This window comes from Myotis yumanensis, unplaced genomic scaffold (assembly GCF_028538775.1).
Source record: "Myotis yumanensis isolate MYYU_CA2020_CCGP unplaced genomic scaffold, mMyoYum1.0.hap1 SCAF_23, whole genome shotgun sequence".
Taxonomy (NCBI): Eukaryota; Metazoa; Chordata; class Mammalia; order Chiroptera; family Vespertilionidae; genus Myotis; species Myotis yumanensis.
In genome coordinates, this window is record NW_027223774.1 from 7,191,651 (window position 1) to 7,214,087 (window position 22,437).

Here is a 22,437-nt window from a genome sequence, read left to right on the forward strand (position 1 = left end):
GAAAAAACAACAAACCATCTCCTCAGGTGAGGACTAAAAAACATACAAACAAATGCCCTGGCTGGTGTGGTTCAGTTGGTTGGGCATTGTCCCATTCTCCAAAAGGTCACCAGTGGGATTCCTAGTCAGGGCACATGAAGGAGGGAACTGAGTGATGTTTTTCTCTTTCCCTCACACAATAAATAAAAATATATTTAATAATATAGATTTGTTTTTTAATCCTCACCTGAGGATATTTTGTCTGACTTTCAGACAAAGTGGAAGGGGAAAGAGAGACATCAACCTGAGAGAAACACATTGATTTATTGCTTACCACCCAGGCCCCAACTGGGACTGGGTATCGAACCCGCAACCTAAGTACAAGCCATTGACTGAAAATAGAACCCATGACACAGGGCCTCAGCTGATGCTCCAATCATTGCACACACTGGGAAGGGCAGCAACTCATTCCTTTTATTTTTATTGACTGGATATAACTGATACATTACATTGTGTAAGATATTTTTAAAATTTTTAAATCTTTTTTTATTTTCGTTTTTTCATTGTGTAAGTTTAAGGTGTACAATGTGTTGCTTTGATACACTTATACATTGCAGTACGATTGCCACTGTAATGTTAGCTGACACGGCCATCACCTTACATAATTACCATTTTTTGGTGGCAGGCACATTTCATATCTACTCTTTTAAAAATTTCTAAATACATAATATATTATTAATTATAATTACTATGTTGTTCATTAAATCCTCAGGACTAAGAGGAAGTTTGTATCCTTTGACCAACATCTTGCCATTTCCCTCACCCTCAGCCCCTGGTAACCCCATTCTACGCTTTGTTTCTATGAGCTGAGCAAACTGGCCAGCGCCCAAAAATTGTTTTAATTTTGTGCCCCAGAGACTTTTGCCCTCTAGGGCAATGTCCGTAGTTTTACACATGTCAGTTTGGCAGTTTCTTACAAAACAAAACAAAACAAAAAGTATAAAATCCAACCACCACATTCTTTGGTATTTACCAAAATGAGTTGAAAATGTAAGTGCGTTCAGAATTCTGATTACAGATGTTTATAGCAGCCACAGACAATGGAATATTATTCAGCACTCAAAAGAAATGACCTATCAAGCAATGTAAAGGAGAAATCATAAATGCCTATTATTAAGTGAAAAAAGCCGATATCGTAAGCCAATATTCCAACTGTATGACATTCTAGAAAGGCAAAAGTAAGAATACAGTATGCGTGACTGGCATGGCTCAGTGGTTGAGCATTGACCTATGAACCTGGAGGTCACAGTTTGATTCCCAGTTGGGGCACATGCTCAGGTTGTGAGCTTGATCCACAGTGTGGGGTGTGCAGGAGGCAGATGATCAATGCCTCTACGTTTCTCTCTCCCTTCCTTTCTGAAATCAATAAAAATATTTTGAAAAATAATAATCACTGGTTGCCAGGAGTTGTGGGGAAGGGACAGATGTATCAGAACCAAGAGGCTTTTTAGAGCAGCCAAACTAGTCTATGTGATTCTAAATGGTGGCTATGTCATTATACATTTGTAAAAAGCCACAGAATGCACAACACCAAGAGTGAACACAATAATCCAATTCTGCACTTTGGGTGCTAATGCTCGAATATGTTAACTCATTGTAACAAATGCAGCATTCTGGTGCAGGAGGTGGACATGGGGGAGTTTTGCATGAAAAGGACAAATAGGAGGCTTAGGGTATTTCTAAATACTTTGCACTCAATGTAGCTGTAAATCTAAAATTGCTCTAAAATACAGTCAAATCTATAGTTACACACACACACACACACAATTTAGCAGAAAACAATCATTAGAGACATTTCTTGTAACCTTGGGTTAGGCAAAGAATTCTTAGACTTGTAACCAGACCAGGAAAGAATTAAAGTAAAATGATAAATTAGACTTGTATCAAATTTTCCACATCAAAAGACATGATAAACCAAAAAAATAAAAATAAAACTCAGCCACAGGTGAAGAGAATATATTTGCAAGTCATAATCTGATACAGGAGTTCTATACAGAATACATAAATAACTTCCAAAATAATTTAAGAAAACAAACAACCCATTCACAAAACGAGGACAGACTTGAATACACAGTAAAGAAAACAAATGACTGTCTATAAGCACGTGAAAAAATTGTCCTATGCACACATAGGAGACTGGGAAGCATGTGGGTCCAGAACAAGGTCCGATATGCAGGGAAAACATGGTGAGCACCGCTGTCTCAAAGGAGGTGCAGAAGTAGAAGACAGAATCACATGGGCAGTGGGTCCTTAGCTTGAAAAAAGAGGTGAGCACTTGCCAATGAGACCAGGATCCTGTAGGTCTCCTTATCACTTTCGAATATTACGTCCCAGAATTCCCGTCCAGGTGTCCCCTTGCCTGTAAGGTGTCAGTGCCAGCTACAAGCATCACGTGAAGAGTGGAACTAAGGCATGAAATTCATCACGGCGGATGGGATTAGAGCCTGACACCCGAAGCGGGTGAAAGAGCGGACTCGACTCAAGTTACCGAGGTCTCCTGTGGGTCAAACTCTGTGCTGGGATCAAAGGAGAGGCAAACTGCAGCTCACTCTGAAAGAAGGTTCCGCTGGAGAAACCCCTGGAGCTGAGAGATGCTGCTCCACTGAAAGACTGAGGTGCTCCGACATTTTAGGAGAATAATCCTAACTGCAACCATGGCAACAGCAGCTCCAGTTGAGCCTCCCTAGTCCTAACAGCGTACCTGCCCCCGTGGTAGAACTTGTCCCTGGTTCTGGAGCCAGAATCCCGGGTTGGAATCCAGCCTCTATTTCTGACACTGGTCTGTGGAATAAACTTTGGAGAACCGACTTCATTTCTCTAATCCTGGATTTTCCAGCAACTCGGTATTAGTTTCACACAAGGTTGTTGTGAGAATCAAGAGAGGAAATGCTCCAAAAGCTAACCTCGGAATCCTGGTATCGACAAGTACTCACTTTGTCACTTTTATTTCTAATATTTGATTATTTACAATAAAGCTGCTACAAACATTTCTGAGAGAGGAATGGAGAGGGAGAGACAGAAACATTGATTGGTGGGGATCAGTGAACGTGAGACATTGGTGGGGATCTCTAGATACTTTGCACTTAATGTTGCTGTAAATCCGAAATTGCTCTAAAAAAAGAGTCATACCTATAGTCACACACACACACACACACACACACACGCGCACACAATTTTGCAGAAAACAAACACTGGAGATATTTCTTGTGACCTTGTGTTGGGCCAAGAATCCTTAGACATGTAACCAAACCAGTAAAGAATTTAAGAAAAATGATAAATTGGACTCCCAAAGGCCAAGGTAAGTGCTATCATAACCTTCATGTCAAATTCAGTAAACTGAAATTCAGGGAGCGCTGGTGAGTCACCTGGAGAGAACCTCAGGGCCTACGGCACCTGCCTCTCTGCTGGTGGGTCAGCAGGTTGTCTTGAGCTCCATTTCTTTCTCAAACACACCGCAAAGTAACGGTGCTCCTCAGTACTGGAGGAGTGAGTGACGCCCAGCCTGAAAGGTCTTAGCAGTCAGAGGCTGAAGTTGCCAGAGCCCAGCTGGCTGCAGGCAGATGTCAGACTGTGAATGGGCACCTTCGCAGCTGACCGCCTCTAACGGCTCAGGAGGAGGCCACAGACCTTATGGGTATAAGAGGAGAAGACTGAGGCCCACAGAGAAGAGGACATGTCCCAATGATATTCGGGAATTTGGGATTCAAATCCAAAATGAATGACCCAGGGCATGGGGAGTCTGATCACTGCCCCCCTATTTCCTTCTGCAGTGGCTTTGGGACTCCCAAAATACCCTGCCCACCCTGATGCCACCTGGTCCTCCTGAGAGACCTGTTCCAGTGAAAGAAGCCCCATGACAGGAGACCAGGAAAAAGGGGGGATTCTATAAAGCAACAGGTTATTACATTATCAAGAGACTGGACTTCTGAAAGTGTGATTAAAAAGTGTCCACTGCAAGTGAGTCGGTGTGGCTGTGTTTGTGTGTCGACCCACGCACCAGGAGGTAACGGGTTCGATTTCCAGTCAAGGCACACGTAGGCTGAAACCATAGTAGGGAGCATTCAGGAAGCAGCCAATGGATGTTTCTCTTTCTCATCCATGTTTCTCTCTCCCTCTCCATTCCTACACTTGATCTTGGCCAAAAGGCTGAGAAGCGATCCCCTCTCCATTCCTTTCTCAGAAATGTTTGTAGCAGCTTTATTACAAATAGTCAAAAATTAGAAGTAACCATATTTAATAAACGAATATAGCAAATTAAAAATTAAAACAAAAAAAGAAAAAGAGGGAGCAAGGGCATTCCTTCATTTTGCTCATGACTTCAAGAGATTGCTTGTCTCCTTGGCTCCTACCCAACAGTACTGCTGTGATTCCCTTTCTGACAAGTGGCCTCAGCGCCTGGGCTGTGGTATAAATCTCCAAACAATTATGCAACATAAATAAAAGCTGAAAAAAATGCTGATTCCCATCATATGAAACTTAGAAATTGCAAAGATATCTATTAAAATGGAGTATAAATCTATGGTTACTCGGAAAGCTGTGAAGGGCAGAGAGATTGATAAAGAACATGAAGTAAATTCAGAGACAGATATGGTTGGTATTGTGACTATGGTACTGGTTTCAGTTGCATGCATGCGAAGACTCATCAAATATACCTGACATTGCATTTACTAATTAGACCTTCTTCAAATTGGCGCACGATTTTCTTTTTAATTGTATGTCCAACATTTTTTGAAAAAAACCGGTCTGCCAACTTGATATTCAATCTCTGTTCTCATGCCCCGTCAAAGAGTCTTGCCTAAGTAATAGCAAATATAGCCAACCTAAAGGACTTTGACCCAAACCATCACAAATACTGGCTGGAACACAAAACTATATCCCTGGGACTATATATACACATGTCCTATCTTTCTTTTTCTGCCAGGGCACCAACGGCTCTGACATGAATGTCTGAGAAGCTACAGAAACACACAGAAACGTTTGATTATATTCAATGACAATGACTGCATCCACAGAAGATAAACATGCGTGGAGAACCTCAGATCTGTGTACATGCCCCCCTGCAGTCTTTTCCTCAGAACATTTCTGGATGCACGTTTACAAGAGGCAAATTCCATCTAGTTGACAGCACTCTTTTCCAACAGAGTGTAGGCCAGTGGTTCTGTAGCAGTCATGGGTCCCCTCTCCCCTATGGTCCTCCAACCAGTGACCATCACCCACAGAATTGTAGATACTAGGGCAAAAAACCCTTTACAAGACCTGGGCAAGAAATTCCCATCAAAAGTATTGGCAGCCTCTGAAAAAAACAAGAAAAAATTAATGCTGCTTCCAGGCGTAGTTGAAGTTGTCACAGCTATCCCCTCTTTGGAGTGATCTTTGGTTGTCTAGACTCACGGAATCCAGGCTTCACATGAGGACTGGAGAGTCCACAGTCTTTCCTAGGAAAGTATGAGCAGCAATGCAAATTGGACAAAAATTGCAGAGCTAATTTCTGCACCATATTGTTCATAGGGAAAGTTAGAAACTCCCATAAAAGTTGTTCACCTCGTATGCTTGTAGAGCCCAAATATGCTTATAAACTAGCTGACAGAATAAAGAGAACACCAAGATTAAAGACTTAGAAAAAAAGGCCTTCAATATTTTTTAAAAAATATTTTTATTGAGTACTAGCCAACTTGGCTCAGTGGATAGAGCGTCAGCCTGCAGCCTGAAGGGTCCCAGGTTCGATTCTGGTCAAGGGCACTTGCCTGAGTTGCGGGCTCAATCCCCAGTAGGGGGGTGTGCAGGAGGCAGCCAATCGGCGATTTTCTCTCATCACTGATGTTTCTGTCTCTCCCTTCCTCTCCCTCCCTCTCTGAAATCAATAAAAATATATTTAAAAATATATATATATGCATATGTGTGTGTGTGTGTGTATATATATATATATATATATATATATATATATATTGATTTCAGAGAGGAAAGGAGATAGAAACATTGATGAGAGAGAATCACTGACTGGCTGCCTTCTGCACACCGCACAATGGGGATGGAGTCAGCAACCCAGGCATGTGCCCTGATGGGAATCGAACCCTGACCTCCTGGATCACAGGTTGATGTTCAATCACTGATCCATACTGGCGGGGCGTGGCCTTCAATATTTTACTAACGAAATGAACATGAGTCTGGCAGTTCTTTCATGGGTGACTTGGACACTCAAAAAGTTCATCACTGTTAAATGGAAAAAGTACGTTATTGGGAAAGGCAGTATTTGCTAGCTGAACTCAGGGGATGTTCTTTGGGGACAACACTGAGTCAGGTTCATATGCCAACTAGTCAGAGTGAAAGCAATGCCCCAGATGGTATGGCTCAGCAGCTGAGTGTCTTCCTAGGAACCAAGAAGTCCCCCTTTTGATTTCCAGTAATAGACATCCTGGGCTGCGCGCTGAATCCCCAATGGGGGTGTGCAGGAAGCAGCCAATTGATGATGTTCCTTTCTTATTGTTGTTTCTCTCTCTCTAAACCTCTTCCTTCCTCTCTAAAAATCAATGAAAACATTTAAATAATTTTTTTTAAAAAGCCCAGGCCTGTTTGGCTCCGTGGATAGAGCGTACACCTTCGGACCGAAGGGTGCCAGGTTCAATTATGGTCAAGGGCACGTAGCTCGGTTGAAGGTTTGATCCCCCTCCCTAGTAGAACTGCATGCAGGAGGCAACCAATTGGTGTGTCTCTCTCACATGAATGGTTCTGTCTCTTCCCCCTCCCTTCCATTCTCTCTTTAAAAAAAAAAAAAAAAAAATCAATGGCAAAATAGCCTCGGGTGAGGATTAAAAAAAAAAAAAAAAAAAAAAAAAAGAATGAGACCTTCTAAGCCAGCCACGGGCAAACTATGGCCCTCCGGCAGTTTGAAATGAATAAAACTAAAAAAAAAAAAAAAAAGACCGTACCCTTTTATGTAATGATGTTTACTTTGAATTTATATTAGTTCACACAAACACTCCATCCATGCTTTTGTTCCGGCCCTCCGGTCCAGTTTAAGAACCCATTGTGGCCCTCCAGTCAAAAAGTTTGCCCACCCCTGTAAGCTCAGGCAGCTCCTAATTTTCTCAAATCAAAGAAGTTACCTCCCCAAATACACTAATATGATGACTCATGCAATCTCTGGGTACCGGTGAAATAGCTTCAGCAACAGAAATATGCAGTGACATAGATCTGGCAAGACATATCTGGCTAAATTACAAAATGCAACCTGGACTCACGTTTTTTCACATGAGCAAAATTCATAGTGAATCTCCCTACAGTTGATGGTTGGATATATGAGAAAAATAAGGCTTCATGAAGAGTTTCATACAAAATTGTTAAGACTGAACTAAAAATCTGTACATTTCCTACAAATCTAAGACCTCCCTTTCATTGAACTCTTTAGTGCAGAGAAAGATTAGAATTTTGGCTAAATGATTTCACACATTCACTGCACTCATAAGGCCTTTCTCCAGTTGAACTCTGATGATCACAAAAGCCATGGATCCAGGTAAAAGATTTCCCATATTAACTGGACTCATAAAGCCTTTCTCCACTGTGAGATTTCTGATGATAACGGAGGCCATTTCTACTGGCAAAAGATTTTCCACATTCACTGCACTGGTAAGGCTTTTCCCCGCTGTGAATTCTCTGATGACAACGAAGGGTATAGATCCTGGAAAAAGACTTCCCACATTCACTGCACTCATAAGGCCTTTCTCCTGTGTGAAATCTCAGATGATAACGAAGGCCAGTGCTACTGGTAAAAGATTTCCCACATTCACTGCACTTATAAGGCTTTTCTCCTGTGTGAAATCTCCGATGATAACGGAGGCCAGTGCCACTGGTAAAAGCTTTACCACATTCACTGCATTCATAAGGCCTTTCTCCAGTGTGAACTCTCTGATGATGATGAAGACCAGTGAACCCAGTAAAAACTTTTCCACATTTACTGCATTCATAAGGCCTTTCTCCTGTGTGAAATCTCTGATGGTAACGGAGGCCATTGCTACTGGTAAAAGATTTACCACATTCATGACACTCATAAGGCCTTTCTCCAGTGTGAACTCTCTGATGATAACGGAGGTAGTAGATCCTGGTAAAAGATTTCCCACATTCATTGCACTCATACGGCCTTTCTCCTGTGTGAAATAAATGATGATAACGGAGGCCAGTGCTACTCATAAAAGTTTTCCCACATTCACTGCACTTATAAGGCCTTTCTCCATTATGAACTCTCTGATGATAATGAAGGCCAGTGACCCCGATAAAAAACTTCTTACATTTATTGCACTCAAAAGGCCTTTCTCCTGTATGAAATCTCTGATGATAACGGAGGCCATTGCTACTGGTAAAAGATTTTTCACATTCATGGCACTTATAAGGCCTTTCTCCAGTGTGAATTCTCTGATGACAACGAAGGTAATATATCCTGCTAAAAGATTTCCCACATTCACTGCACTTATAAGGCCTTTCTCCTGTGTGAAATATCTGATGATAACGGAGTCCAGTGCTACTGGTAAAAGATTTCCCACATTCACGGCACTTATAAGGCTTTTCTCCAGTGTGAAATCTCTGATGATAATGGAGTCCAGTGCTACTGGTAAAAGATTTCCCACATTCACTGCACTCATAAGGCCTTTCTCTACTGTGAAATCTCTGATGATAACAAAAACTAGAAATTCTGCTAAAATATTTTCCACATTCACGGCACACAAAACCCACTCTTCCAGTATGAACATTCCTATCCTGAACAAACACGCGGTTGCAGCCAATGGCTTTCTTATACTCTTTCCTAATGTAATAATTTTTAGTCCTTTGGAGGGTCACCTCACATGTTGAGATTTCATTTGGCCTGTCCCTGGTCTGAGCAGCCTTTGGGGGGAGATGTCCTGACCCAGTAAGGATGCCTTGCCCAACTTGCACACAGGTTACATGCTTCTGGGACACGTTGAAACTGCAGCTCTTTGCAAGTGAGATCCTGTCCACACCTCTAATAAAAGGCTTCTCTCTAAAGTGCTTCTCCTGGTGCTGGTGAAATGTTGCACTGAAAAAAAATCGTTTTGCACATGCCCCACACCTCAATAGTACATGGATCTGCTGAGTTTCCTGCAGCTCAATCAAGTGGAAAATGTTCCTCAAGACTAGTCCACAACTCTCACAGGGGTGGCTCTTCAAGGAAGACAAGGCTAACTTGGGATTCCTTGCCTGTGACACTCTTACAGAAATGTTCTGTTCAGTCAGTGCCTCCACATTCTCTGCTCCACAGCAGCAACCTGAACAAAAGGAAACGCTGGTGAGGTATATGTTGACCTTAGAAAAAAAATAGTATCTTCACCATAATTGTTTATCTGTCATGACCATGATTCCATAGAATGATTTTTAAGAAAAGTGAGTTAGACGCTGAGGAAATGGCTGGTATACATTACTTGGCCCCAAAGGTCAGTCAATGGTGAAAATCTCACCAAGGGAGAAACAGAAGCACAGGATGGGATACAAATAAGAGAGGAAGGCTCTACTCATCGATCCTCCACAAACAACTTTCTTTAGGACTTTTCATGCTGGGGACCTGAGTTTGTGTAGAATAATTTGAATGTGCTCAAACCCATAAAAGTCAATTTTACCAGAGCACATGATGCTCAAGGAGAATACAATAATATGTGTGCACTCTGAAGCTCTGTAGGCATGGACCAACGTTGGTTTGCAGTTAAGAGAGACCCGTGAAAGAGGTAGCAGTGCAGTGTAGAGAGGTTAAGGTTATCAATAGGCTGGGAATCCAAGTAGAAATGATCACTATTAGAACTGAGTAGTTGGCAAAGTGTTAACGATAAGCAAGAACAAGTAGAATGGGGTGAGGAATGGGCAATTGCAACAAAATACTGTTGAACAAAATGGGTCCCTACTTATGACCTTAATAAGCTCTGCCATCGAACCCTTTCTAATAGCCCTTCATCAAGGAAAAACATGCCTCTGAGTTCAACCTGACATTCTTAAAGCCATGTTTCTTCTGTGATGCATAAATGATTCTTGCCCTTAAATCCCAGTTGAGCCATTACATGGGATAAAGACAATAGGAATCTTAAAAGAAACACTGAAAAGGATGGTCAACACTGTGGTAGAACAACAAAGCACAAAATAGACCACAGCAAAAAGACCTATGTGAGTGACATCAACAAGAGGGCAGAATCAGAGATATGAGAATCGTTCCCCATCCCAGTGTAAGTAGACAGCTATCCATGAACAAAAACCCCACAGGAAACGGGAATAATAGTACAATGAGTACGTACAAACAGTAATACAGAATACAAATAAAGGAGAACTAAACAGAAAGGATGAGGGGAAAGACTGGGTGAACCAATATATTTAAAGATACTTATGGTCAAAAACAAGGTCAGAGTTGAATCTATCAGCTACTGTGTTTATGCTATAATTGACCCTAGTAGCCTATTCTTTGAAAAATACTGGAAATTTTGTTTCTAAAAACCACAGAAAAGGCCCTAGCCAGTTTGGCTCGGTGGATAGAGTGTCAGCCTACGGAATGAACAGTCCCAGGTCCTATTCCAGTCAAGGGCACATGCCCCGGTTGCAGGTTCAATCCCCAGTAGGGGGCATGCCCCTCTCTCATCATTGATGTTTCTAACTCACTCGCCCTCTCCCTTCCTCTCTTAAGTCAATAAAAATAAACTTTAAAACACACACACACACACACACACACAGGAAGCCCTGGCCGGTGTCACTTAGTTGGTTGTAGTATTGTCTTGCGTACAGAAGGGTCTGGGGTTCAATTCCCGGTCTGGGCACATATCAGGATATGGGTTCCATTTCTAGTTTGGGTGCGTGAAGAAGGTAGCCAACTGATATATCTCCTCACACTGATGTTTCTCTATCTCTCTCTCTCTCTGTCTCCCTATCTCTATTCCGCTTTATCAGAAATCAATAATAAATAAATAGGAGTTTCAGGATAGCCAATTACATTACATCTGACACTATGAACCACAATACATCATAAGAGATGTTGGCAGATGACATGACCTTACATAGAGAAAATTATCAAGATCCTACTATAAAATTCTGAAATTAATAAGCAAATACAGAGCCTTGGCAAGGTGACTCAGTTGGTGAAAATATGTTCCCAATGCATCAAGGTTGTGGATTCAATCCCCCATCAGGGCACATGCAGGGGGACAGCCAGTGAATGAATAGAAGGGTAGAACAGCAGATCAATGTTTCCCTCTTTCTCTCTGTCTCCCTTCCTATGTCTGAAATCAATAAATAAAGCCCAGAGATGAAAAATGGCGGCAGAGAAGGAGGATGCTGCACGGACATGCTCCCAGGAACAAGCTGGAATTACAACTGAAATATGGAAAGGCTTCCTGAATAATCAATAGAAAACTCGCAGGAGAGAACCCTGATACCCAAGGGCCGAAGGTGGAGAACACACAGAGACTGCAGGAAGGGCAGAGACGCAAAAGTGCTGGCTGGGCATCCACAAACTGTAACTGAAGTCCCAGAGAGATATCTCAGCTGTGGGGGGATGCCACTGAGAACTCTGGGATCTAATCCCTAAGCTGGGCTCCCCAGCAGAGAGCACCAAAACTGAGGAGGGTACCCACATATAACATCTAGCTGTGAAAAGCAGTGGGGTGGTGTCTGCCAGGAAGTTACAGCTGAAAACTCAGGCATCCTCTTAAAGGACCAACACACAAAAATTCCCTGTGGAGCCACCCACCTAGTGCTCTGGCAGAGGGCATGTGCAGTGGACTGGAGCTGTGAGAGCAGAAGCCAGGCCTGGGGACTCAGAGGATAGAGCTCAGAAGGCATACAGACCAAGTTCCCTGGACTGAGTCACTCCCTCACTCAGGGAACGACATCTTTCCCACACAGACATTTGCCTTGCCTGGGGGGAAGACAATAACAGTTAGCTCTAGCCAGTTTGGCTCAGTGAACAGAGCGTTGGCCTGAGGACCAAAGGGTCCTGGTTCAATTCCCAGTGAAGGGCACATGCCCGGGTTGTGGGCTCGACCCCCAGTAGGGGATGTGCAAGAGGCAGCCAAGCCATGATTCTCTCTCATCATGGATGTTTCTTTCTCTCTCGCTCCCTTCTTTTCTGAAAGCAATAAAAATATTATTTTAAAAAAGAAGTAACAGCCTCCAGGCTGAAGCAACTGCCCCACCCTGTTGAAAAAAACTCTCACCACACCTGAAGGACAATTGCCTGTTGGCAATTCAAGTCAGAATCCTATCAGTCTGAAGGCAGAGGCATTTCTGGAGGCTTTGAGTCTTTGCCTGATCCAATTAGTCAGAAACAGCCTGCACTGTCCTGCACTAGAGATTGAGAGAAATAGAGGATCTACCTAAAACATAGTCACAAACCCAAACAGACAACCAACATGAGGAAACAAAGAAACAACCCACAAATGAAAGAACTAGTGAATTCTTCAGAAGAAGAGATAAATGAAGCAGAGATAAGAAATTTATCGGAAACAGAATTGAGAGTAATGATGTTAAAAATGCTCAACAGTATGAAAAAAGATATAGTAACTATGAAAAAAGAACAGTCTGAGATAAAGAATGACATAACGCAAATAAAGAACACATTGGAAGGAATACATAGCAGATTAGGGGAAGCTGAGGATCGAATCAGTGAATTAGAAGACAGTTGAAAATATCACTCAATTAGAGAACCAAAAAGAAAAAACAACTAAAAAACAGGAGGACAGGTTAAAGGAGCTGTGGGACAATGTGAAACATAACAATATTAGAATAGTAGGTGTGCCAGAAGAGGCAGAAAGGGAGAAAGGAATAGAGAAGGTGTTTGAAGAAATAATCGTAGAAAACTTCCATATCCTGGTAAAGGAAAAAGTCACACAAGTTCAGGAGGCAGAGAGAACCCCAGGCAAGAAGACCAAAACAAACCCATGCCCAGACACATCATAATTAAAATGCCAAAAATTAAAGACAAAGAGAGAATCTTAAAGGCAGCAAGAGAAAAGAAAATTGTTACCTACAAAGGCTGACACCTGATTTCTCATCAGAAACTCCTCAGGCCAGAAGGGAATGGCATGAAGTACTCAAGGTAATGGAAAGCAAGGATCTGAGACCAAGTTTACTATATCTAGCAAGGCTATCATTCAAAATAGACAGTCAAATAAAGAGCTTCCCAGACAAAAAAAGGCTCAAGGAGTTCATCAACACCAAACTAGCATTACAAGAGATTCTAAAGGGATTGCTGAGAAGAAGAAACACAGAGAGAAACCTAGCCATACAGAATTAAAATGGCTATAAGGTACCTTTCAATAATAACCCTAAATTTAAATGGAATAAATGCTCCAATCAAAAGGTGTAGGGTAACTGAACGGATACAAAAACATGACCCAACTATATGCTGTCTACAAAAGACCCACCTCAAAACAAAAGACACACACAGGATGGAAGTGAAGGGAAAGAAAAAAATTTTTCCATGCAAATGGAAAAGAAAAAAAAAATCTGGAGTAGCAATACTCATATCCGACAAAATAAACTTTAAAGCATCATGCTAAGCAAAATAACCCAGTTGGAGAAAGATAAATATCATATGATCTCACTCATTTGTGGAATATAATGAACACCTAAATTGATGAACAAAAATAGAACCAGAGGGGGAAAAATATACTAGAATATAATAGAAGTAATCCTGTTATTTGCAGATTTTTAATATTTCCTACAACTTTTGTGATACCATACTATGTTAGTACAGTTCAGGTAATATTATTATACTTAAAATTCTTTTGTTCTTGAAATATGTTTATTGCATGTAATATTACTATATGTAAGACCATTTTTCTTAAATAATTTGTTTATTGCATGTAACATCATATTTAAAATCGTTTTTCTTGAAATATTAAGGTTTATTGCATGTGACTTTATATTTAAAATTGTTCTTCTTGAAATCAAAAAAATTGGAAATAAATAAATAAAGGCCAACCAGTATGGCTTGGTGATTGAGCATCAACTCATAAACTAGGAGGTCACTGTTGGATTTCTCGTCAGGGCACATGCACAAGTTGTGGGCTTGGTCACCAGAGGTGTATAGGAGGCAGCCAATCAATTATTTTCTCTCTTAATTGATGTTTCTCTCTCTCTTTCCCTTCCTTCCACTCTGAAATCAATTAAAATATATTTTAAATATAAATAAATAAATAAGAAAAAAATTTAAAGAATAAATAGCCCTGGCCATTGTGGCTCAGTGGTGAGAGTGTCGGCCTGCGCACTGGAGAGTCATAGGTTCAATTTCCAGTCAAGGGCAGGTACCTGGATTGCACGTTGGATCCCTGCTCCCAATAAGGGCACCTGTGGGAGGCAACCAATCGATGTGTCTCGGTCACATCAATGTTCCTCCTTCTCCCCCCGCCCCCCTACCTCCTCTTCCTTTCACTCTCTCTCTTTAAAAAAAATAATAAAAAAAAATCAATGGTAAAAATATTTTCACTATTCCAGTGTGAATTAAAAAATAATTAAATTCAGCCCTAACCAGTTTGGCTCAGTGGATAGAGCATTGGCCTGCGGACTCAAGGATCTTGGGTTCAATTCTGGTCAAGGGCATGTACCTTGGTTGCGGGCACATCCCCAGTGGGGAGTGTGCAGGAGGCAGCTGATCGATGTCTCTCTCTCATCGATGTTTCTCTCTATCCCTCGCCCTTCCTCTCTCTAAAAAATCAATAAAATATATATTTAACTAAATAATTGATTAAATTCAGAAGTTTCACAATGCAAAAATCAACATGCACACATTAGTTCCACTTCTACAAACGCACAATAAAATCTTATGATAGAGAAATGAAGATATTCAAATTTACAATAGCACTGAAAACAATGAGATACTCAGGAATAAATTCAACCAAAATGATGAAACGTCTGTATATTGAACACTGTATGACAATGACGGAAGAAACAGAAGAAAATCCAAATAAGTGGAAAGACATCTTGTGTTCATGGATTTGAAAATGAAGTATCTTGCTCTAGCTGGTTTAGGTCAGTGGAGAGAGCATCAGCCTGAGGACTGAAGGGTCCCGGGTTCGATTCCAGTCAAAGGCACATGCCTTGGTTTCAGGCTCGATCCCCAGTGGGGGGTGTGCAGGAGGCAATTGATCAATGAATCTCTCTTATCAATGTTTCTATCTCTCTCTCCCACCCTCTCTATTCCTCTCTAAAATCAATAAAAATATATGGGGAAAAAAAGGAAATGAAGTATCATGAAGATTTCTACAATATGCAAGCAATCTACATATTAAATGCAATCCTGATGATAACTCCAATGGTATTTTACAAAGAAATGAAAAGAGAATGTTGAAATGTATAGAACCAAAAGACCTCGAATAGCAAAAGCAATCCTGAGGAAGAACAAAGCTGGTAGCATCACACTTCCTGAATTCAATTTATTTCAAAGGAAAAATAAAGAAACAGTGTGTTACTGGAAAAACATAGACACAGAGATCAATAGAACAGAACAGATAGCCCTACTAACCAGCTTGGCTCAGTGGATAGAGCGTCAGCCTGCGGACTGAAGGGTCCCAGGTTCGATTCCGGCCAAGGGCACATGCCTAGGTTGCGGACTTGATCCCCAGTAAGGGGTGTGCAGGAGGCAGCCGATCAATGATTCTCCCTCATCATTGATGTTTCTCTCTCTCTCCTTCTCCCTTCCTCTCTGAAATAAATAAAGAAATAAAAAAGAAATAGAACAGATAACACAGAAATAAATCCAGGCACATAGGTTCCAGTAATCTTTGTCAAAGCTGCAAGACATAGAAGAAAGGAAAGATAGTTTCTTCAATGAATGGTGATGGTAAAAATGGATATTCATATGTAAAACAACAAAACTTGACACCACTGATAAAATTTAACTCAACCTACATGACAGAATTAAATGTCAGCCCTAAAACTTAAAACTCCTCAGGACAACCTAGAGAATACATTTTGGAGATATGTTTTGGACAGGATTTTCTGAATGTGACACCAACCACCAGGCAAAATAGAAAAAATAAACAGTCCAGATTGCAAAAAAAAAAAGCTTCACAGCACAACAGCAATAAACAAAATGAAATAAAGGCAATCTAGAGGATGGGGGAAAATACTCCAAATCCTATTAAGGAATCACTTGGAGATATTGTGCATTGAGTTCAGATCAGCACAATAAAGTGAATATTGCAATACAGACAGAAATTCACACAAATAGTTGAAATTTCCAGTGAATAATAAAGATATGCTAACACTATACTACAGGTTAGTAACAACACACTAAATGTTTCAAAAACAACAACTCTATATAACTTAAAACATACCTGATTGCTAAACACTGGCAACCAGCATTTGAGCTTGTTAGAAAAATGGTGGCACTAGACCTGCTGAATGCAGGTTTTCCAATAACATGGAATTTGCAAAAAAGAGAAGAGGGGGTGGGCAATATCTACAAACCACAATTAGGCACATGCAGAAATATGTGTTCCTATGTGTAATAAGCAATTAACATATAAAATATACAAGATAATCAAAAGACTCTTTAACCAAAAACTATAGTTAATAAACACGATAAGGATGTAGAGACAATTCTTCAAAAAATATGTACAAATGACCAACAGGAATATAGAAAATGCTTTCCTCACTGATCAAGGTGGAATCTTTGAGGCTTCCTGTAACACTACCAACAATAAGTCCTTCCCTGTGAATTTAGTGCAGCGGGGACTATTGGGACTTCAGGAATAGAACGGAGCAGTGGAAACAGACACACCCTCCCCAGGACAGCAACTACCCAGGAAACTGGAAAATCAAGCAGTACCACAGTCTACCTGGGGGGACAGAGCACACCCTGGGGGATGGGGCCTGGGAAATCTCAAACCGAAGTCCAGGTCACTGGTGACAGTGAGGGTCTTACCCTGCGAGGATAGAAGTTCAAAGTTCTCCAGCATCACATTCAGGTACAGCTGTCTCTGACCCTCATCAAGGAGGCTCCATTCCTCCCTGGAGAAGTACAGGGCAATGTCCTCAAAGGTCACGCCAACCTGTCAGAATGGAGACAATTGAAACCAGAGCTGTGTTTTCTGAGAAGCTGCCATCCTACTCCTTACACACCTTCTACACCTTCAACCTCTTCCAGGGCCTAACTCTAAGGCTGGCTGATCTCGGGTCAAGTCCCATTAATCACTATTACTGCCCTCAGCAAGAACAGCTAGGCTGGGTGGGAAGAACTGGGAGACAGGAGGGGAGGGAGCAATGCCATTTAAGGTCTGGGCGATGCCTGCAGGGCCCCAGCCTTCCTGCCAAGCAACACCACTGCAGTCTCCTAGATCCTGCCTCCAAGACAAAGCCAAGTGTCGGTTTATGCTTCACCTTTAAGTCCCCACAGCAGGTCCCGGGACCATCAGCTCACACTTCCTCCAGATGTGCACACCACTGGGTAATGTTTATCCCCTTCCCATGTTCAGATCCCAGGTTCACTCCCTCAGCTCTGCCCCCTTCCTGCTCCAATGCCACTGGGTCTCGCTGGACTCACCCATGAACTTGGCATAAGGCGTGTAGAGAGCTTGTAGTCCAGCCGGATCCAGGCCCACCCCAGGCCCCTGATGGACCCACAGCCGGGAAAGCCCCGAGTCTGTGCCGTCCTCCCTGCAGCCTCTGATCTTTCCGTCAATACTCACAGCCACATCCTCAGGGACCTTCAGATGCAAGTCACCCCCGTCCTCTCTGCCCTGCACTTGCTGTGTCCTCAGAAGCCACAACACTCCTCTCTCCCCTCCGCCTTCCTCACGGTCCTCCACGCGGGACTGAGCTGCAGGGCGGGACAGGCGCCCGCACCCGGACTGTCCTGTTCGGTGTGAGGACGCGGTGGGGGCTCGGGGGACACAAACTCACCTCGGCCCCGCGCCTCAGCGCCGGCGCCGCCATTGCGCTCTGTGGGCGGATCGGGGCGGGAGCAGCGGGAGCAGCAGCGGCTGCGGGCAGGGCGGTTCCTGCCCCGGCCCTGGCGCAGGCCCCCAGGGAATCGAGGCGGAGTTTAAAATCCTTGTTTGTGCTGTGAGGATCGGGACTCTACCGCCTTCTCCGTTGGGATATCTTCACCCGGACTCAGCAACCCGGAGGCTGATTCTCGGGAGAAAATAGGCCGCAGTGAGGAAGACGCCGGAAGTCCCGCCTCTGCGTCTGAGCTGCATAGGAAACGCCTTTTCTGACCGCTCATTGGATAAGCTCGGGTGCCACTCGTGGCGTTCCTGGTAACTTGCCTAATAAGAATCCAAGGCGGTGATCTAGGGTTTTTCCATCCAACTCCAGGAGGAAAAAAACGGAGGGCCTAAGAAATGGCATCTCCTGCCCTAGCCAGTTTGGCTCAGTGGATAGAGCCTCGGCCTGCGGACCGCAGGGTCCCGGTTGGATTCCGGGCAAGGGCAGGTAGGTACCTAGGTTGCAGGTTCCTCCCTGGCGGGTTCCAGGTCTGGACAAATGCAGGAAGCAACCAATCCATGTGTTCCTCACACATTGATGTTTCTCTCTTTTTTTCCCTCTCTCTTCCACGCTTTCTAAAAATCAATGGAAAAATATCCTCAGATGAGGATAAAAAAGAAAGAAAGCAATGTCATATCCTATGAAAGAGACATCTTGAAAATGCCTAAAGAAAGTTGTCATTTTTTTTAAATTGATTTTTTAGAGAGGAAGGGAGATGGAGGGAGAGAAACATCAATGATAAGAATCACCAATCAGCTGCCTCACTCACTCCCCCTACTGGGGATGGAGCCCACAACCTGGGCATGTGCCCTTGACCAGAATCGACCCTTCGGTCTGCAGGACTATGCTCTATCCACCAAGCAAAACCGGCCAGGGCAGTTGTCATTTTTTTCGTGGTGAAGGACTGGAGTCTGTGTTAGTGAAAACACATTATCTGTGAGCCCAATACAGCCACTCACAATAAAAGAGGTATGCCTGCATTGCAGTCTGGAATAATTTGTCACATAAATAACCTACTTACATCATCAAATATGTGACAAATATAACACAAGAATGTAGGACCAGCCTTTCAACTGAGATGTATAATATAAACTTTAATTGAAAATCTATAATTTAGTTATAATTTGAACTTCAATTACAATAAATAAATTTTGGCTCTGGCTAGTGTAGCTCAGTTGGCATTTTCTCATTTCATTGATGCTGGAATAGCAAAAGCTCTCTCTCGCAGGCACCTATAAAATATTGTAAAATACAAAGAGCAAAATAGTAAGTAAAAAATCTCAAAGCTGCCCTAATAGGTTTGGCTCAGTAGATGGAGCCTCAGCCTGCAGACTGAAGGGTCCCAGGTTCGATTCCGGCCCACGTCACATGCCTGGGTTGCGGGCTTAATCCCCAGTAGGGGGTGTGCAGGAGGCAGCCAGTCAGTCATTCTCTCTCATCATTGATATTTCTTTTTTTTTTTCTTTTTTTTTAAAAATATATTTTATTGATTTTTCACAGAGAGGAGGGAGAGGGATAGAGAGCCAGAAACATCGATGAGATCGATCAGCTGCCTCTTGCACACCCCCAATTGGGGATGTGCCCGCAACCAAGGTACATGCCCTTGACCGGAATCGAACCTGGGACCTCTCAGTCCGCAGGCGGACGCTTTATCCACTGAGCCAAACCGGTTCGGCAATCATTGATATTTCTATCTCTCTCTCCTCCCTACCTCTCTGAAATCAATAAAGAAATATATTATTTTTTTAAAAAGTGTGGGAACACACATCTGTGCCAAGAGGAAGTGAGAGGAGCTGAGCAATGCCCTTGCAGCCATGAGGAAGGCAGCAGCTAAGAAGGACTGAGCTCCACCCCTGTGTGTATAAAAGCTGTTCAGAAAAAGAAATCATAGGCTGAGGATTACAAAAAAAAAAAGCAAGTGTTCATTTTTTTGGGCACAGCATGAAAAATTGAAAAAATATTAGAACTATCCCAATATAAAAAATATTTATTGCATAAAGAAAAAAAAGGCCACATGATCTCACTCATTTATGGATAATAAAGACCATTATAAAGTTATGAACAAAAATAGATACAGAGGCAGAGCAGCCTCGAACCGACTGTCAAACTACAGCGGGAAGGCCGGGGAGGGTTGGAGGGCAGGAGGGGAGGGTAAGAGATCAACCGAAGGACTTGTATGCATGCATATATAAGCATAATCAATGGACGTAAGACACTGGGGGGTAGGCGAGGCTAGGGGATTGTCAAGGGCGGGGAAAAAAGGAGACACATGTAATACTCTTTGTAATACTTTAAGCAATAAAACAATTTTAAAAAAATAAAAAGAAAAAAAAGGCACGAAATGAGTGAAATTCCAACACACATTTTTGTTGTTTCCCTGTCCCTTTGATTAAAAAAAAATGCCAGCATCCATCGATTAGGCAGAAATGGGACCAGACTTTTTACCAAAGAGACAGTGACAACAAGTGCACATATAAACGTCCATCATTGAGGTTACAGATGAACAGGCAAATAGAGATACACTGTGCGAGGTCTGGGAGAGGCCCAAGCACAGGAGCGTCTGTCCCCATGAAGTTAGGGTGCACCACCCTCCCCACACTCAGATGTATTCACTCACCTGAGAGATCTCTGAATAGCCTCCTATTGGAAGGTTTATGAATCCTTCCTCAATAGGTATTATTGATCATGAACTCTATTTCTAAACCCTATTACCTGTTATCGCTTGGAAATTTACAAGAGTTCCAGGTGCTTTGTACCAAGAGATCAGTATGTATTGTCTATATCTCACATTGTCAAATAGCCTATCTCAAAAGGATACATGCTAAATGACTCAATTTTTCTAATATTCCAGAAATGACAAAAATTATGGGTACAAAGAGAACTGTGACACCAAAAACTAGGGTTAGGGCAAGGATGTGACTATGAAAAAGAAGCCGGGCCTGCGTGGCACAGTGGTTGAGCATCAACCCATGAACCAGGTCACGATTCGATTTCCAGTCAGGGCATATGCCTGTGTTTCAGGCTCGATCCTCAGTAGGGGGTGTAGGAGGCAGCCTATCAATGATTCTCTTTCATCATTGATGTTTCTATCTCCCTCTTCCTCACTCTGAAATCAATAAAAACATATTTAAAAGAAGAGGTAGCCCTAATTGGTTTGGCCCAGTGAAGATAGCGCCGACCTGCAGATGAAAGGTCCCAGGTTCAATTTTGGTCAAGGGCATGTACCTTGGTTGCGGGCACATCACCAGTATGAGATGTGCAAGAGGCAGCTGATCGATGTTTCTAACTCTCTATCCCTCTCCCTTCCTCTGCAAAAAATCAATAAAATATATTTTAAAAAAGAAAGGAAAAAAGAAAAAGGTAGTCTGAGGGAGTTTGTGATAGCAACATTTTCTGAATTTTGCTGTGGTTACAAGAATCTACGTGTGATAAAAACCAAATAAAAATGAGTGATAAAACTGGAGATACAAATCAATCCTATAGTTAAGAGCACTGTAACAATTTCACTTTACTCTACTTGAGAATGAACTGTGACTATGTAAGGTTTTACCTTTGAGAGTAGATAGTTATATGTGGGTCTTTTTTGTTTTTGGTTGATTTCAGAGAGGAAGGGAGAAGGGGAGAGAGATAGAAACATCAATGATGAGAAAGACTCATTGATTGGCTGCCTCCTGCATGCCCCTACTGGGGATCAAGCCCGAAACCCAGGTATGTGCCCTTTCTGAGAATCGAACCCAGGACCTCTTGGTCCATGGGACGATGCTCAATCCACCAAGCCACCACAGCCAGGCCAAGAATGGATAGTTATATGAAAGGCATGCAGGAAATCTCAAGAGATAACCAAGATGGCGGCATAGGTAAACACCGGAGACTGCTGCCACAAACAACCACTTCAAAAATACAACTAAAAGACGGAACAGACATCACCCAGAACCACAGGAAAGCTGGCTGAGGAGAGACTCTTCAACTAGAAGGAAAGAGAACAGCATACCGAGGCTCAGAGGAGGCGCAGTGTGGAAAATTTAAAGGTGCGGAGGTGCGCGCCCAAAGCAGGCTGGTGGCTGAGGGCACAGTTGTCGTTTTCAATCAGGAGGGAGTCTCAGACTCTGGGCTCCAAATCCGGGCGAGTCTCTAGGGACTCAGACTCAAGATGGGAGAAGCGGGATTGTCCAGCATCAGTTGGAATCTGAGGGCAGCCTTCTCTCCGAGGTTTGCAGTGGCGGCCGGGGTTCTGAGAAGCAGAGCCTCTGGGAACGGGACTGAGAGCAGCCATAACTGCTCCCTCCACCCGCCCTGTTGATCCCGCCCCGCCCAAGCCCTGCGCAGAGCCATTTGCTGGATCGCCTCAGGCAAAGGCTAGATTAGCACCTTCCCAGAGGACAGAAGTTTTCCACACAGCTGATTCTCACAGCCGGTCAGCCTGGTGGT

At 42.8% G+C, this 22,437-nt stretch overlaps 1 protein-coding gene across 1 annotated transcript; it reads right to left on the bottom strand.

Moving 5' to 3' along the window:
• Positions 1 to 270: 270 nt before the first annotated feature.
• LOC138999675 (zinc finger protein 256-like) lies at positions 271 to 18,004 on the bottom strand. The gene is made up of 3 exons (XM_070401863.1): positions 17,923 to 18,004; positions 16,946 to 17,072; positions 271 to 9,314 (listed from the first exon to the last, which is right to left on the bottom strand). The coding sequence occupies exons 1-3, from the start codon at positions 17,953 to 17,955 to the stop codon at positions 7,567 to 7,569; spliced, it is 1,908 nt and encodes a 635-aa protein (XP_070257964.1). The 5' UTR covers positions 17,956 to 18,004; the 3' UTR covers positions 271 to 7,566.
• Between the last annotated feature and the right edge of the window lie 4,433 nt (positions 18,005 to 22,437).

Coding starts and splice junctions, on each gene's coding strand:
- LOC138999675 (XM_070401863.1), bottom strand. CDS start 17,955: ATGGCGGCGCCGGCGCTGAGGCGCGGGGCCGAG. Junction 17,073..17,922: donor CGCTGAGGCGCGGGGCCGAG/GTGAGTTTGTGT, acceptor CCATTCTGACAG/GTTGGCGTGACCTTTGAGGA. Junction 9,315..16,945: donor TGAACTTCTATCCTCGCAGG/GTAAGACCCTCA, acceptor CCTTTTGTTCAG/GTTGCTGCTGTGGAGCAGAG.